General features: G+C 45.6%; 1 protein-coding gene across 3 annotated transcripts in view; it reads right to left on the bottom strand.

Annotated features, from left to right (window-relative positions):
- Positions 1 to 18,387, bottom strand: part of WDR37 (WD repeat domain 37) — a 199,328-nt gene that overhangs the window by 61,542 nt on the left and 119,399 nt on the right. For 2 of the 3 annotated variants that reach the window (XM_073581641.1, XM_073581640.1), the window contains 5 exons: positions 16,341 to 16,476; positions 15,306 to 15,377; positions 13,087 to 13,131; positions 9,189 to 9,265; positions 6,301 to 6,538 (listed from right to left, as the gene is read on the bottom strand). In XM_073581641.1, coding sequence (XP_073437742.1) covers positions 6,301 to 6,538; positions 9,189 to 9,265; positions 13,087 to 13,131; positions 15,306 to 15,377; positions 16,341 to 16,476 — 568 coding nt within the window. The remainder of the gene's footprint in view (positions 1 to 6,300; positions 6,539 to 9,188; positions 9,266 to 13,086; positions 13,132 to 15,305; positions 15,378 to 16,340; positions 16,477 to 18,387) is intronic. The other variant, XM_073581642.1, reaches the window with a different exon arrangement.

The raw sequence follows: 18,387 nt of genomic DNA, 5'->3' as shown, positions 1-18,387 counted from the left end.
CGGACTCCCTGCCGGAGTACTCGCACCTTTACCTGAGGGAGAATTACCAACCCTCGGCGAGTGTCGACAATCATTCCTAGGAAGGAGATCCTTTGAGCTGACACAAGCGATGACTTCTTTGCATAGACCAACCACCCTAAGGGGGCAAGAGTATCTAGCGTGATGTTGACATTTTCCTCGCATGCCCGTATTGAAGGGCCTTTGAGGTCGTCCAGATAAGGCAAGACGACTATACCTCGAGAATGTAGTATGGCCATGACGACTGCCATAACCTTTGTGAACACTCTGGGGCCGTGGCTAGCCCGAAGGGTAGTGCTACGAACGAAAAACGTAGATCGCTGATGGCGAAGCGTAGAACTCTCTGATGAGGAGGAAACATGGGAATATGCAGATATGCGTCCTGGATATCTATTGAGGCCAAGTATTCTCCCTGCTCCATGGCAGATATGACTGACCGGAGAGACTCCATCCGCAAACGTCTGATCCCGATGAATTTGTTCAGAAGCTTCAGGTCCAAAACAGGCCTGACAGACCCGTCCTTTTTGGGAACCGCAAAAAGGTTGGAATAGAACCCCTGATTTTTTTCGTGTTCCGGTACTGGAACAATGACTCCGTTGTGCTGGAGCGATTTGATGGCTCCCAATGGAGCCCTTGCCTGGGCATCCACTCTGGGAAGCCGGGAAAGAAAAAACCGTCTTGGCGGGTATCTGACAAATTCTATTTTGTAACCTGAGGCCACCAATTCCTTTACCCATACGTCGTGAGTGACACTGGCGCAGACGTGGAAAAACCAGAGTAGGCGGCCGCCCACCTTGCAGGTGTCGTCTGGTAAAGGCCTCGAGTCATTTGGCCGACAATCTTTGGGATCTGGATCCCCTCGATCTGAGCTACTGAGTACGCAATCTCCCCAGTGGGCTGGCTCTATATAAGACCTGCCGCTCCCTTATCCTGGTTGGGGCGGCCTGAGGCGGCAGAATTGGCCGTTGTACTCCACCTGGTGTTGCGAAAGGCCCGAGAACGTGCCTGAAACGGGTGACGAAAAAGCGGTTTGACCCTTTGTTGAGGGAGAAACCCGCTCCTTCCTCCTGTGGAGTCGGAGATAAGTTGATCCAACTTCTCCCCAAATAGGCGGCCGCACTGATAAGGCAGGGAAGTCAAGTACTTAATCATAGAATCATAGAATCGTAGAGTTGGAAGGGACCTCCTGGGCCATCCTGCTCAAAGCAGGATTCGCTAAATCATCCCAGTCAGATGTCTGTCCAGCCTCTGTTTGAAGACATCCATTGAAGGAGAACTCACCACTTCTCGTGGCAGCTTGTTCCACTCATTGATCACTCTAACTGTCAAAAAGTTTTTTCTAATATCTAATCTGTGTCTCCTCCCATTCAGTTTCATCCCATTGCTTCTAGTCTTTCCTTGTGCAAATGAGAATAAAGATGATCCTTCTACAATGTGACAGCCCTTGAGATATTTGTAGACAGCTATTAAGTCTCCTCTCAGTCTTCTCTTTTGCAAACTAAATCCCAAATCCTGCAACCTTTCCTCATAAGACAGGGTTTGCAGACCGGTCACCATTCTGGTTGCTCTTTTCTGAACTTGCTCCAGTTTGTTGATGTCTTTTTTAAAATGTGGTGCCCAAAACTGGACACAATATTCCAGATGAAATCTGACCAAAGAGGAGTAGAGGGAAATAATGACTTCACGTGATCTAGACTGTATGCTTCTGTTAATACATCCTAGAATTGCATTTGCTTTTTTTGCTGCTGCATCACACTGTTGACTCATATTCAGTTTGTGATCTATTAGTATACCCAAGTCTTTTTCACATGTGCTGTTGCTTAGGCCTATTCCTCCCATTCTGTATATGCTTTTTTCATTTTTATTGCCCAGATGTAGTACTTTGCATTTTTCCCTGTTAAAAACCATTCTGTTAGTTGCTGCCCACTTCTCCAGTTTATTTATATCTTTTTGAATCCTCGCTCTCTCTTCTCTAGTATTAGCTATCCCTCCTAGCTTTGTGTCATCAGCAAATTTAATCAGTTTACCCTCAATTCCTTCATCTAAATCGTTGATAAAGATGTTGAACAATAAAGGGCCCAGGACAGAGCCCTGTGGTACCCCACTTGAGACATTCTTCCAACTGGATGTGCAGCCATTTACGACCACTCTTTGGGTCCGATCACTAAGCCAGTTATGAATCCACCTAACAGTTGCCTTGTCCATTCCATACTTAGTCATTTTTTCAATAAGGATTGTATGAGATACTTTGTCAAATGCTTTGCTGAAGTCAAGATATACTATATCTACAGCATTTCCTTGATCCACCCAATCAGTGATTCCATCATAGAAGGAAATTAAGTTAGTCTGACATGACTTATTAGTTACAAACCCATGCTGACTCTGTTTAATCACTTCATTCTTATCCAGGTACTGACATACATGTTGTTTAATAATTTGTTCAAAGATCTTTCCTGGTATAGAAGTCAGACTCACCGGCCTATAGTTGCCTGGGTCCACCTTCTTCCCCTTTTTGAAGATAGGAACAACATTTGCTCTTCTCCAGTCTTCTGGGACTTCTCCTGTTCTCCAAGAATTTTCAAATATTATGGAGAGGGGTTCAAAAATTTCTTCTGCTATCTCCTTCAGTACTCTGGGGTGTAATTCATCTGGACCTGGAGACTTGAATTCATTTAGGTTAGCTAAGTGTTTCCTCACTATCTTTCTGTTTATAGATATCCTGGATTCTTCTATTCCCTTAATAGAAGAAGAATCGGTTCATCTTATCGAAATTACATTAGCAGCAGCAAGTGCCGAGCAATTGGCCGCATCCAAAGACGCACTGATTACATAGTCTCCGGCCATCGACATCTGACCTGCCACCTCCGAAATCTCTGCAGGTAGATCCTGCTCCTGCGCAACCTTGTATAATGTCTCTGACCATGCTATCATAGCCTTGGCTACCAAAGTGGCTGCGAACGAGGGAGCGAGTGCTGACCCTGACGCCTCATATACTGAGTGAGCTAAGCTCTGTATAAGGCGATCCGTGGGATCCTTAATCGAGGAAACACTAGGGAAGGGATAGCAGGGTCTTAGTGGCTAGGCGAGAAACCAGAGGATCCACCATCGGGGATTCCATCCATCTTTTACGGAGGTCCGGAGCAAACGGATACCTTGCTTCGAGTGCCTTTTGACCCGAGAAACGCCAGTCTGGACGTTCTCTGTGCCGCCGCACTGTGTCCTCAAACTCCAGGTGAGAGGAACAAATTCTGTGCGGGCGCTTCCCTCGCTTAAATGCCACTTTATGCCCCGTAGCCGCTGCGGGATCTTTCTCAATCCCCAGGGTCTAATTGACGGCTTCTGTGAGGCTGTCCATTGTTTCATGTGACCCTGGAGTGTCCAGGTCAATGGGCTCATCTGGGTCGCAATCTGAGGTCTGCTCGCTATCAACCAGTAGTAACGGGGAGCGAGAAGCAGAGCTTCCGGATGCCAAGGCACCGGATGGACAGGGCGACACAGTGTGGATTCGTTTCCTACGGGTCTGCCTGGAGTGAGAGCGGCCCCTGCAGGCCGGAGCCTTTTGTGAGGTGGAGGTTCCCTCTGAGGCCGGCGAGCCATCGTCCCTGCCCCTATCTGGGGCTTGAAGGGACTCTATTGCTCTCGTGACACCATGGACTGTGACAGTGATCAGGCCCACTACGGGGGATTTGACACATTGGTCGCGGCAGCAGGGGAGGGCTCCTGGGCGCGTTCGGATTCGCAGGCTTCGCATAATCGCTTGCTCTGCGCCCGTGGAAACGCAGCCTGACGAGATGCATGCAGCGTAAAAGAACATGTGCATCTTTGCCTTTTCGGACATACTGTATCTGTCCGCTGCTGGGGATGTGGGGAGGATGTAGCACCTCATTTTCCCTGTAGCGTGGCCTCTCGGGCAGCACTTACCCCAGTCCTGCGCCCCCCGTCCTGGCTGCTTCTTCAAATCGCGTGCCACCAGCTGTGGGAGTGAGCCAGCATGTAAAAAAACGCTCTAGGGGCGGTGCTTTCGTTCTGCGGCTTAGCTGCGCTCCGAAGTCGGGGCCTAAATTTCTTCGCTGCCGCTGCCCTTCGCTGGAAGTGACGCACGGCTCCAGGGGCGGGACTTCCGGCCGCGGCCTAGCTCCGGCTGAAGCCGCAGCCTCAATTTTTCCCCTTACCCGACCAGGGGGGGGGGCGCGGTTCCATGGCACTGACAAAACATGGCGCTATTAACCGGCGCGGCGCCGCCTGACGGATCCAGCCACTCTTGCCTTGCATGGCTGGTGGCTTCCACCAGCTGGGGCTCCAGCCTTCGGATTTTTGCAGGAGCCCTCCCAGACCCTCTCCTCACCGATGATCCTCTTCAGCCTGAGCGTAGGTATGTGAGGGGGCCTTGATAAAAAAAATAGGATGGTGCAGGCACCCTTGCTCCATCTAACCCCTTCAGGGGGTGAGGAGAGGGACCGTCCGCCACCTTGCAGCACCGCAGTCTAAGCATTGGTGGAGCAGTGGGGGCCGCACGGACTAGTCTTGTGCCTCTGTACAGCCCATGGTTTCAATACCTAGAGGTGGGTCAGGGCTAAGTCCGGCATTGTGTCCCACGACGCGGGAGAGGATACGTGTATACGGCGGAGGAGGAGCTAACCTCTTTTTTTTTCACTTAGTGTCAGCCTCCTAGCGGCAGAAGCATACACCCCACAGTCTCTGTGTCCCCCAATGAGGCGAAGGAGAAATAAAAATATTGAAAAAATTCCATCACGTAGAGTTTTTGCACAAACACTGACTCCATAGGTTTTACCTTGAACCATACTTTAACCACTTTGCATGACCTTTCATGGATGATTTTGGCATCACTAGATTGGTTAGAAACGGGTTTTTTTGGTACAGAAGCAGAGAAAAGGAATTTTTTCCATCCCCTTTTCACATGTAAAGCGCCATGGAATAAATGGCGCTACATAAATGCATAATAATAATAAGACGATGCTCTAGTGTATTGCAGCGATGTTACTGGACTGATGGCAAAATTTAACACTGAGTACAATGAGAGAGCAGAGACTATTGATTCATCCAAAAACGCTGAAAACTTATGCTACTGCACAATGGCAGCAAGTATGAGTCAGTGCCTGTAGAGCATTCTGTGTACTTGAAGGAAAGGTAAGAGAATTTAGACTTTATTCTCCAGAAACTTAACTACGAGGATCAAGGATGGTGAAAATATGGCGAGATGGAATGACGATACAAAGATGGAAGGTGAACAGGATGGCAGACTACTACTGGATGAGAGAACATCCGCAGGCCTTCTATACGAGAGCATGTATCGAGACAAGCTTTGGAGAAAAAAAGAAAAGGCGCAAGAATTAATCTACAACAAAGCTGCAGAATGAATGTTCAATACATTTGCATATATAATATTGTGTACATTTTGGGCTACAATAAATACTCGCTTTTATGCAATTTTGTGCAAAATCCATTCGTGATGGTTGAAAATAGAAGTGTTTGTTTTTTTCTTTAAATCAGGGCATAAGAAAACATAAAAGAATCAGTCAATGGATTAGAAACAATTTTCATAATTTTGCACACCTGTGTTATTATACCTATTACATGTAGGGATAGGATCTTGGAGGTGAGAACACCCCTTTATGGATACATACCGTATTCTATCATTCAAAAAATGTATAAGCAAGCTCACCGACTTTGATAGGAGCGCGGATCACCATCCCACAATGGCTGACTCAACGAAGAAAATGAAGAAATTATCCAGCTCCACACGATATTCCATTTAAGAGTTTATTCCAATGAAGACAGTATTCAAGTCAGCTCCAGGGTTGCATAGCTCACACAGGAGCGGCATTTAGCGACGCGTTTCGATCGCTGAGTGCGATCTTTATCAAAGCTTAAATGGAATATCGTGTGGAGCTGGATAATTTCTTAATTTTCTTGATACCGTATTCTATACCTGAAAATCCCCTTATAGGTGTTATCTAGGTGTTCGATATTCATGACCTATGCAATTGTTAGCTGAGCTGCTGTGCCCAAGAATGGCCACTAGAGAGAGTTCAGCTTTTTTCGGCTCTGTGAGACCTGCAAACAGTTGATCGGTGGGGAAGCCGTGAAAAATAAAAGTCTTTGAAAAGTTAAGTAGCTGCTATTCTTCCCTAGCACCCCTCATCCAACAAGAAAAAAAATAACAATAAAAACAACCTATTTATTGGCATAAACAGATGATGGTGGTGGGTTGGACAATAATCTCGAGGTGGCCTTAGACACATTACTGCACGAAAATGTTACCTGTAAGGGAGTGGACGAGCTCCGATGTCTCTACATCATACAAGTTGGCAGTTCTATCCCACGACGCGGTGACTGCTTGTTTGCCCCCGACCAGCCAATCAGCCGCTATGACCACTCCCTGATGGCTTTTAAGTGAGGTTATGGGAACTCGGACAGTAGGACAATCACTGGAAATATCTCCCTCGGCGTCAAGGTCATCTTTATCTGAAAAATCCACTTCTTCCTCGGCAGAAATCTGCTGAAATAAGACATGGCACGTTTTTTTAGGGGCCCACATTGATGTAATCTGCGGCCCCACACACAGCTGTTAGGCTAGATTCACATAGCGTTAATGCAGTCCGTCAATGCATAGCGTTGTCAGACTGCATTAACGCTACCCCCATAACGCGATCGTGTTATGCGATTACGCTAGCGCAGCCTCTTCATCTGCGCTAGCAGTGACGGACCCCCGAACGCTGCAGACCGCGTATGAGGGTCCGTCACAGAATGACGGCACATGGCTAACGCATGCCGCTTATGACATGCTCTAGCGATGCGCTTTATAATGGCAGCGTATGGCAGCATTAACGGATGCGTTACATCACGTTAATGCCGCGATGTAACGCAATCCGTTAAACGGATTGCCGCAATGTGAACCCAGCCTTACAGGACTCAGGGTAATAAACCACAACAAAATGGTAGGATACAAGAAATGTGCTGGTTCTGTCACACCACAATTTTACAGGTTTTTCGTATTTGGGTCGCAGCATTCCAATAGCCATGACTTTCTTTTTTTGCCGTTGTAGATGATACAGAAGGATTTTCTTTTTTCATGCCACCATTCTAAATTGTTATAACCTATTACTTTATTTTTTAGACTATAAGACACATTCTCCAACAAGGAAAAAAATCTTAAAAAAAATTTGAGGAGACCACAAACAGCATTCTTCGCGATCACAGAGAAGTGTGAAACTACACAGCTTTCCCTCCTCCAGCCCCACACTGATCAGGAGAGAAAGCTACCAGGCCCTGTATATTACTAAGGCTGCACAGATGCTGCAGGTCCTGTTTGTATATGTGCATTTGCATTCCTGCAGCAATTCTCTGCGTGTATTGATATAGCAGAGCTGTAAGTTTGCTGATGTGGCAGCACCGGGGCTGGGCGTGCTGTGGCGGCACCGGGGCTGGGCGTGCTGTGGCGGCACCGGGGCTGGGCGAGCTGTGGCGGCACCGGGGCTGGGCGAGCTGTGGCGGCACCGGGGCTGGGCGTGCTGTGGAGGCACCAGGGGCGGGCGTGCTGTGGAGGCACCAGGGGCGGGCGTGCTGTGGCGGCAGAAGGGGCGGGCGTGCTGATGCAGCAGCAGGGGCGGGCGTGCTGATGCAGCAGCAGGGGCGGGCGTGCTGATGCAGCAGCAGGGGCGGGCGTGCTGATGCAGCAGCAGGGGCGGGCGTGCTGATGCAGCAGCAGGGGCGGGCGTGCTGATGCAGCAGCAGGGGCGGGCGTGCTGATGCAGCAGAGGTGTGTGTGCTGATGCAGCATAGCTGTGTGTATGTTGATATAGCTGAGATGTGTGTGCTCATGTAGCTGAACATTGCCTTTGTGTTGATGTAGCTGAGCTGTGGGTGTGTTTTGCAGCAAAGCTGAGTGTGCGCATGCGGGAGAGTTGAGCATGTGTGTAGCAAAGCTGTATGTATGCAGCAGAGCAGAGTGTATGCGCACTGTGTATGCAGCAGTGTTGTGTGCGTGCTGTAAAGCTATGTGTTTACAACACACGCTGCAGAGAAACACTGACAATAGATTTATTTCCTCCCAATTCTTCCCTAGTGTATTAAAATCCGCGATCTTGCTCCCTTACACTTCTTTAAACTGTCAGGGAAGTTTTAAATAGCAGGAAATCGCCTCTTCCTATTTTCTGGTGTCGAAACCTCGCGTGTGTTATAGTTAATCAACGTATTTTTCAGGAAATTGAATACACTTTACTATAACTTTTTATTCTTTTAGGGGGGATGGGGAAAAAAAATAAGCAATTCTGCTGCAGTTTGTGCATTTTAGCAGCAATACCAAATAAAATATGTATTTTTTTTTCTTTTTAGTAGACAATTGAAATTTTTTATTAAGTATTGTCTATCAAAGCCGGCAGCCAGTCTATTAGAGAAAACAGCCATGGCCGGCCAGACTGGTGCTACTGGCCCCCACACCTTGGCATCCCACCATCATTTACGTTCTGAATCACCAACCTCCTCCCCTAAATCATCACCTTCATTTTGCAGTCACTATTGACTTCATCATCTAAAAAGTTAAACGGCCGAGATCAGAGTTCTTTCTGCTCCTGGCTGTTGCGGTATATTATCCAAAAGCAGCTAATGGGGGCTACGGTAATAGTTTGCCGACTGGCGGCAAAAGGGGAATCAAAAATAGAATTCGCAAAGTATCTAGGACAGAAAACTTCATAAAAGGACGAGCTGTATACTGAGGACGATCATCTCTTGCACACACTGAAGAGAGACTGCCAAGAGGACCCTCGTATCATGGCACTACATAGACTATGTACGGATTTCATTGCGCGCGCCTCTGGTGGTGCAGCATGGACATCCGTACAGATTACAGCTGACAGGTCGGGGAATCATAAGGCGGAGAACCCCTTTAATATTTGCACCAAATGGATCTTTTATGTGTCAATAACATGAACATTATAGGCCAGATTCAGGATCTCTTATGTTTTACCTGCAGTAATAAAATGGGACTGACCCTAACAAAGCACAAACCCAGATTTAACCCAGGGAGTGCGCAGCTTTTATTTTTCTCTCTCCGCCATCATCATGTAAAGCAGAGTACGCCCATCGCTACCAATAATAGTAACCCAAGTCGCCGGCAGCACTGGATTCGTTCATTTGTGCCCGGGGCTTACGCTGGTGTCTGCGGAGGGTTGCGGAGTGGGTAACTGCACCACGTAGCGCCAGATGTGAGCCGTCTGGTCTCCAGATGCTGAGGAACGAAAAGAAAAGCAACGTCACAATGAGCAGAAGCTGTTCCCCCCGTCATTAACACTTTCTTATTACATCTGCATCTAAGAGCTCAATCAGAGATCGGGCCGCAACGGGCAAACTGGCCATAGCTCTCCCGACCGCGACAGCATCGTGTATTCCTATGAGGTCGGGATACCGGCGGTCAGTCCGTGCTCAGACCGATTTGCAAGGACGGTTGAAGGAGCCCTTAGAAGGAGAAAACATACATATCACCTAATTAATATACACAGAGAACATTTAAAGGGTCTGAGGAAAAAATAGAAATGTGCACAGCCCCATAGAAAAACATGGGGACGAGCGATATCCGTCAAAACGATAACACTCGTCCAATTTTCACGGTTGCGTGCACGAGCCCCAGTAATAACTCAATGCAGATGAGATGGATTTCAGCCTGATTTATAGGCCATTTACAATTTAGATAAATGAAGATGGTCATTGGATAGAAATCGGAGGTACCCCTAACACCAGGGTCCATGGAGACTCCAGGTTTAATGGGCGAGTGTAAAAAGTTGTGGAAAAGTAGGGAAAGTGCGTACTTATAGCAGATCGGTCACAGATTTCACAGTAGAAGCAGCACAACCTCATGAATAGAGATGAGCGAATATGTTCGGAAAATGATTGCCAAATCCAAATTTGCCATATTCGTGCTGAATTTATGTTTGACGATCGCTTATGAACATATTTGCTGATCTCTACTCCCATTGACTCCAATGGCATTCGGCTACGTTCGTCGAATATTGCAAATACGGCGATCGTAATCCGTACAGAATACTGCAATATTCGCTCATCTCTACTCGTGAACAGTATATCCATGAAGACTTTAATGGCATATGGTGGCTCAGTGGTTAACACTGTAGCCCTGGGATCCAATCCCACCAAGGACAATATCTGCAAGGAGTTTGTATGTTCTCCCCGTGTTTGCGTGGGTTTCCTTCGGGTTCTCCGGTTTCCTCCCACACTCCAAAGACATACTGATAGGGAATCTAGATTGTGAGCCCAAATGGGGACAGCGATGAGGTCTGTAAAGCACTACTGATTATCACGGGAACTTATTTAATCAAGTCAAATAAAATAGATATCTCTAAAGATTAACCAAGAAGCCTATATATAGATGTCACTGGCCCCGGAAAAGAGTGACCGTTTTTCCAATATTTATTTATTTATTAAATGTATAACCTAGCTTTCTGGTGGTGAATTTCATCAATTTCTCCAAGTGATGATTTCAGAATCTAAATCGTTCTCAATAATCAGGCAATTTCATATAGAAAAAAAACAACAGTTCTGATAAATACCAAAGCAACATATAATAAAAAAAATATGTGTTTTATGAAAAAAAAGTGTGCAAGAGCAAATAAGGAGTAAAAAGAAAAAAAAAACAAAAATAGAAAACCCCACTTCTTCCCCTGCCAGTGCTCACATGGTGTATTCGCTATTGACGGGAGGCAAACATGTACGACACATGACCAATGAGGCCAGTGATTGGCTGCAGCAGTCACATGAATATAACATGAAAAATGAGGATGATTGACCTCATGGAGATCAACATCATGCACTGCGGAGACACCATCACGTGTTTCTCAACGCAGTGATTCTAGAGCATTGCCCCCATCCCTTATGGGAAATATGTAAAACATGCAAATCAGAAGCCACGGAGACACCATCACATGTTTCTCAACGCAAGCAATGACTAGCCAGGTCTTTCACCGGGAAGGAACAACCACGGGAAGGGCAGTCTCCAATGACGGAAACCACCTATGCCAAAACATGGTATCCATCCACAGACAGCTGTTTCGGGGTATTTGCCCCTCATCAGTGTGGAGTAGGAAAATCACTGCGTTGAGAAACACGTGATGGTGTCTCCGCAGTGCATGATGTTGATCTCCATGAGGTCAATCATCCTCATTTTTCATAGTCTTCCACTAGGCATTGCTCCTACTGGCCAGTTTCCTACTCCACACTGATGAGGGGCAAATACCCCGAAACAGCTGTCTGTGGATGGATACCATGTTTTGGCATAGGTGGTTTCCTTCATTGGAGACTGCCCTTGCCGTGGTTGTTCCTTCCCGGTGAAAGACCTGGCTAGTCATTGCTTGCGTTGAGAAACATGTGATGGTGTCTCCGTGGCTTCTGATTTGCATGTTTTACATGAATATAACATGTGACTGCTGAAGGAGTAAGCAGAGACCGATGGAGACTAGTGGAGCGGCTGAGGATTAATATGGGTAAATCACTATCGAATGCTCAGCCTAAAATGATAAAAGGTGAAGGCGAGATGTCCCTGCCCCATATCGGCCTATACCACTGGTATATAGCACAATGGCGGCGGCACACTTTGCACTAGATGCTATTTAGTAATCATTTCCCTTCGGCTCATATTAGATTATTGCTGAACATTGGAGAATTTCATCTGAAAGCATTTTATAGACTTGCTCAGATCAGCAGATGAAACTATAAAGCCGCTTATATAGGTCTAGGCAATCAGATAACACAGGAAAGATGAATGAGCCGCGCAGCCGTGATGGAAACGGCCTAAATCCTTTACCGACTGTTCAAAGAGACCGAACGAGCGGCAAATGTTCTACTGAAGAACTGTCTGCAGAAAAACCATACCGGCACCATGGACTAGATGTCAAAAAAATCTCATCCAAGTGCTGCTAGAAAAAAAAATATATCTGCATAATAAAGTGACCTGCGATGGGCAGTGTTGCAACACAAACGAGGCAAATCGTGTAGGTTTGTAATAGTTTGTGAAAAATCCAAGGAAAAATTGCAAGAAAGTGGCAGTAAAACCGCTACATGTGCAGATCTGTAAAGTCTCAGAGAAGAGGTGCAACGAGAAACTGTGCGGCTAACCACCACAAGAGCTTGCGCACGCGTCCCCCCCCCCCCCCCCGCAAGAGCCTGCGAACGTCCCCCCCTGCAAGAGCCTGCACCCCCCACAAGAGTCTGCACACACACACACCCCCCACACAGGAGCCTGCGAACGTCTTTTCCAGGCGGATTTGACCCAGAAAACGACTTAAAAAAAAAAAAGCGTCGCAAAAGCTACCCATAAAATGAAAGTGATGAAAAGGAATATCAAAATAACATCACTGTACCCATGTTCCAACTTCTGTCCCTATTTTTACCCCCTTTAGGGTTTGGAAACACTCTAGCGGTTAAAGGACGTGGCATGATCATTCTTCAGGCAACTTCTGCTCGGAGACAGCGTACTCTCTATACTCGAAGTGTAAAGTGAACCCTGGCGGCAGAGGAGCGACTGCAAGAATGTTGGCAAAGCCACCTTAGGAAAACGTTTAACAGTGTTATCCCAAAGCTGTTACGCCAGTAAAAGGTCAGCGGCTGTACCAGTCTCTGAATGACATCAAGAGCACATACACTTAAAGGGTTATTCCCAAGATACTAGGTCATCCCCTAGCCAAAGGGTAGAGGATCTCAGGGGGTATAACTTCTGGGACTTCCAGTGATGTTGGAACCCAGGAAACACGCGCACCACTGTTCCACTTAAAACAGGGTTTTGCAAATCCTTGTTACCCAATTTTATGGCTCCACTCTCCGACTTCTAGTGACCCCGAGAACGGTACTCAAGAACCCGGTAAATAAAAAAAAACACATCTGCTCTGCAGAGATTGGTTCCCCGATGCTATAGACCTGTCCTCTGATTTCTGGGACCACCCAAGTGTCAGTGAGTTATCCCCCTGGGAATACTTTACCATCTTGGGAAACACCCTTTAAACCCAAACATGCCATAATGAGAAGTAATACATAATGGGAACTTGCCTGTTAAAGCAATTTGATCTGTAGGATGAAACTTTATAGAGTTGACTGCAAAAAAAAAAACATAGAATGTAATCATGTAGGTTACTATAGCAAATGCAGGGAAAAGATTTCTACAAATACTTATAAGAATTGTCACAATGAGAATTTTATAAAAGTCAAGTGAGCGGCAAAAAAACGGCTGCCATTAGGAATTGCTACACGTTAGGAGAGGAATAGCTCAATAAAAGATCAGCTGCTGCAGAACCTCATTTTGATGAAAAAGTTGTTTGTAACATTACACTACACAAATCACTAATAAGAGAGGCTCACGTCTTTAAAATGGAGCTCTTCAGCAGCTTAAAGAGGTTGTCCGGGATTTTTACATTATTGGCCGCTAATCCTTAGGAAAAGCATCCATAGCCGATCTAAGGGGTACGACGCCAGGCATTCTGCGGATCAGCTGTTCCCAGAGCCGGCAGAAGGCAGAAGTGCTCAGTTGCGAGGCCACACAGCTCTGCCAACTGAATAGTGGCTGCGGCCGGGTACGGCTCATTCTCCCGGGAGATACTATGCATTACCATACCACTATACAGTTCACAAGTAAAAGAGGACGGAGTGCGGACTGACGCTGACCAAGATTAATCCAGGCGGCAAGTTTAAAAAACCTACTAATTTGTTGCAACACGTTTTGGAGTAAAAGGGGTTGGGGGGTTATGTTTAAAACACGTCATCACTCAACAACTTGAAGAACAAATGATTGAATATAAAAATGTACTTTGTGTGTATTGGAACACCACAAAAGAGAGGGGAAAAAAAAGGCAAACCGGACATAGCTTCACACACAACCCCAAAAATGGGCTGAATAAAAATGCTGGCGCCAAAATTGTGGGTAAACAACTTTGTTTCAAGCATATGATGCTCGTTCAAACTCACCTGTGTTAAGTGTATTTTGTAGAGAATAGAAAAAGGAGAAGAGAACTGTCCGAGGACTTAAGAAGCAAAACTGTTGAAAAATATCAACAATCAAGAGATCGTGATTGTTCCTTTGTCCACAGTACACAACATAACCAAGAAGTTTACAACCCGTGACATGGTAGCTAATCTCCCTGGACATGAACAGCAGAGAAAAACTGATGATAGGTTGCAACACAGGATAGTCCAGAAGGTGGACAAGTAGCCCAAGGAAGACTCAGGGGTCATCAGTCTCAGTGCCAACTATGCATCGACATATGAATGGGGAGAAAAACCGCTATAGCAGGAGACCCAGGAGGACCCCACTGCTGACACAGACATAAAAAAGCTAGACTGCAATTTGCCAATATGTACGCGAGTAAGACGAAATCCTTCTGGGAAAGTGTCTTGTGGACAGAAGAGACCAAGATAGAGCTTTTTGGTAAAGCACATCATTCTACTATTTACCAAAAACAGAATAAGGCCTACAAAGAAAAGAACACTGGAAAAGCTCTGAAGTGAGAGACCTGGAGCAGTTTGCAAAAGAAGAGTGGTCCAAAATTCCAGTTATTAGGTGTAAGAAGCTTGTGGATGGTTATAGGAAGCGATTGACTGCAGTTATTTGTTCTAATGGATTTGCCTACTTTTCTCTGGTGTTTTTTTTTGTGTCCTTCCAATATACACAAAGAAAATAAACATGTGCATAACAAGACATGCGTAAATACAATCATTTTCTGGGAAAAATACTTCATGTTCTGGAACAACTTAAATGATAAATGCATATACACATATATATGACTGGATAAAAAGTGCATATAAACACACCTGAACATGATACAATGTGAACATTGAATAATAGCAAGGGATCACAATTTTAAAAGTGTATAAATCTAATTATAATATTGATTTTAATTAATTTAATACTTTAATTCACTTCCTTTTATTCTCAATGTAGTGATGGATATTCCATGATTGGTTTATACATCACTCTTTACCGACCAACCCTCCGACTCACATTCACCTGATGACCACGCTGTTACACAGGGAGTGCCAATTTCTTTAGAATATACAGACTACGCCTGGTGACGGGTGTCAGACCCCCAACCTATCAGATTATTGATGACCTAGCCTAAGGATCGGCCATCAATGTAAAAGGCCAGGACAACCCCTAAATGACAAGTCTGCAGTCACTCTATGTGACTACAGACTTGTAAATCCTCTCTACGCGCGCACTGTGCACCGTGAGGATTCATCAGCACCAATAACAGCACATGTAGATTTAGACTTACCTGATCCGGCATGGCCAACATACTTGGTAAGGCATTTCCCTGTCTCTATGCTCCATAACAATGCGGTGTGATCTATAAAAACACAACATTAGGAGTTAACCGTTTTCAAAACATACAAAAAAAAAAAAAACACAAATCTTAAATTCACTGTAAACTGCAAACCCCAGCGCTGCCCAGGTCCGTAGCGGTCTCTACTTCCTGTTGCGGGTGTGGACACATGGTCGTGTGACCAGCTGCAGCCAATCACTGCTTGAGGTGTGGTACATGGCTTAGTCATCATTTCCTGAGCGCCATGATGAACCAGGAAGTAGAAGAAACCAGTGAGGGACCCCAGAAGCATCAGATGGGGAGGACTGGTGAGGCGCGTATAATTTCCCCCTTTTTTTGTTGCCATTCTGACCATTTAACAATAATAATAATCTTTATTTTTTATATAGCGCTAACATATTCCGCAGCGCTTTACAGTTTTGTGCACTGACATTCTGCTACAAAGCCCTGCCATTGGACGACTAACGTGGCAATGATAGGGGACTTCAATAGGGCTCCCGACTGCCATGGTAGCCCATGGGCACCAAGCAACAGCGCTGTGGGGTGTGGAGGGGAATGACGGGAAGTGGAGCACAAGTGTAGTGTCGTTGCTCTTACAGGCAAATGCCAGCCATCCGACAGCCTTAGCCCCCTCGCAAGACACACACCCAGACTGTGAAGTACCATGTCGGGATACACAAAGGGGTTAAAAGCAGAAAAAGTAGACGTCAAGCATGATTGAATGATTAACAAAAATGTCTACCCTATAAGTGAATTGCTCAGAATATATTTAAAAAAAAGATTTCAATCACACAACATCTCTTATTTTTCCCCGATAGACACCACCGCTGTTTATTTGTGGTGCCTGGTAAAGCAGCTCAGTTCCACAGAAGTGATAAAAAAAGGTGAATTGCAATACCAGACTCAACCTACTGACAAATGAGGCGCTGTTTTTAAAAAGGTAGCTGCCCTGTTTTTCCAATCCAACCCCTGGGCCACTGAGATTACCTGCAGATGCCGTCCCTAGCACCACTGGCTGCGTCCGTGTAACGCTGACATCCCACAGACCGTCTCGGTGACCTACGTACTCTTTTACTAACTGGCAAATTGCGCGAGAGGTTGTGGTCTTGAAGCTGGAGACGATCTAAAACAGATGAGAATGCACAACAACATTACCTCACCCGTGAGAACATTGTCGGAAACATGACGGAGAAGCGTCTATTAGTCAGCATGGGAACCCAGCCGCTACCTCAGGCCATGATGGGATATTACAGTCTTTTACTGCAGCCTGGTGAGAATAGTTAATCTGTATCTTTACATGCAAGGTCTTCTGGACAGCAATATATAAATTTTCATTCTGGAAGAAACGCTCATACTAATCTACTCACGGTAGGTACAGAACAATAAACAAGGACTGCCAAAAAAAGATGAACCTAATGAGTCTGGAATAATACAAATCAATCTGCCTCACTATGACTGAAATGATGACTTACAGACCAAAAAATGTCATACACACAAAACACAGGAGTCCGATATATTGTAATGCAGCATGCTAGTTACAGAAGCACGACAGAAATAGTTATCTGCACATATAAAAGAAGATACACGGAGTCTGCTGTATATACATCATATAGGATACACTGATGCTGCTGTATATACATCATTTAGGATACACTGAGTCTGCTGTATGCCTTCTGCAGAATCTAGGATAGGGGAGCAAGGACTTTAAGGCTGTGTGCACACGGTGCGTTTTCGCTGCATTTTTCCAGTGTGGAATTGGGCAAAACCACTAGGGAATCCTTATGCCAGCTAATTCAATGAGAATCCTAAAGTGCTGTGCACATGATCAGTATACGTAGGTATAAAAATGTTTGGGGATTTGCTATGGATTTTCTGAGTTTTTGCTTGCATTATTATGGACTTCCTATGGTGTTTCCCATGCTGTCATCTGTGTGACAACGTGAGAAACACAGGTGGTTCAAATCAGCAGTAACGTTACAGCTGGTAAGATCGTTACAGTCGGTCAGAGAGTTGCGGGGGTCACGCTGTTACATGTCAGCATAACCCTGCAGATACTGTGACCCATGGTAAAAAGGATAGCGCAGGTCAGCAGGCGTCGGATGATGAGAGACTACTACTCCCATCAGGCTATGTCTGCTGTCACCAATAACGGTGATAGCAGGTGTTGCTGATGGCAGAAGTAGTCTCTTGTCAGCCAGGGCCTGTGCTCAAAGTTAAAAAAACCCACTTAAAATAATTAAATACATATTCACATAAAAACACACACATTTTACTCGCCTAACACCAAATCCCCGATGCCCTTGTCCCCTGTAAGAATATAAAGAATAAACAACCATGTACTCATATCTACCGTAGTCCACATAATCCAGAGTGTCCCACGGCAATCTCACTTGTATGGGAGATGTGACTGCTTTAACTGGCCGCCGGATAAACACTGGCAGAAGTGTCATTGCTCCCGCAGTATATAGCGCTGAGCTGCCGTGAGAGAGGTCACATGAGTTCATCATCTGATGAGCTCCAGTGATCTCACTTATGGCACCACCACTGCATGAGAACGTTCTCACCACACCTCAGAGCTATACACTGCAGGAATGACTGCTCTCTTAAGTCATCAGGATCATAGTAGGACATTATGGATTATCTTCTCGGCTGACAGATGAGGAATATTATTGCTTATTATGTTAATTCTGTTACAAGAGACCATGCCTTCAGTGGATTGGGCGATGACGCGAGTATGGTTTTATTCAGATTCATTTAAGGAGTCTTTCATTATTCCTAATAAAGGACTTTATAATGAGTGTGTGTTTTTTTTATAATATAACTATGGTGTTAGTAATGCAGGCGTCCTAAAGACGCCTCTCCATTACCAACTTCTGGGCTTGATGTCACCTGACAATACAAAGATGAAACCAAAACCCCGCATCTATCTCCCCACTTGCCACGGCACCAGGACAAGTGGAAAGTGTGAGGCCAAGTGCCAGAATTGGCGTGTCTTATGGATGCGCAATTTCTGGGGCAGCTGAGAGCTGATGGT

The sequence above is a fragment of the Dendrobates tinctorius genome, unplaced genomic scaffold (assembly GCF_039654945.1).
Source record: "Dendrobates tinctorius isolate UK_male_01 unplaced genomic scaffold, ASM3965494v1 ptg000070l, whole genome shotgun sequence".
NCBI classification, from domain to species: Eukaryota; Metazoa; Chordata; class Amphibia; order Anura; family Dendrobatidae; genus Dendrobates; species Dendrobates tinctorius.
Note: the sequence above shows the minus strand (reverse complement) of the source record. Positions and strands in the feature narration are given on the sequence as shown.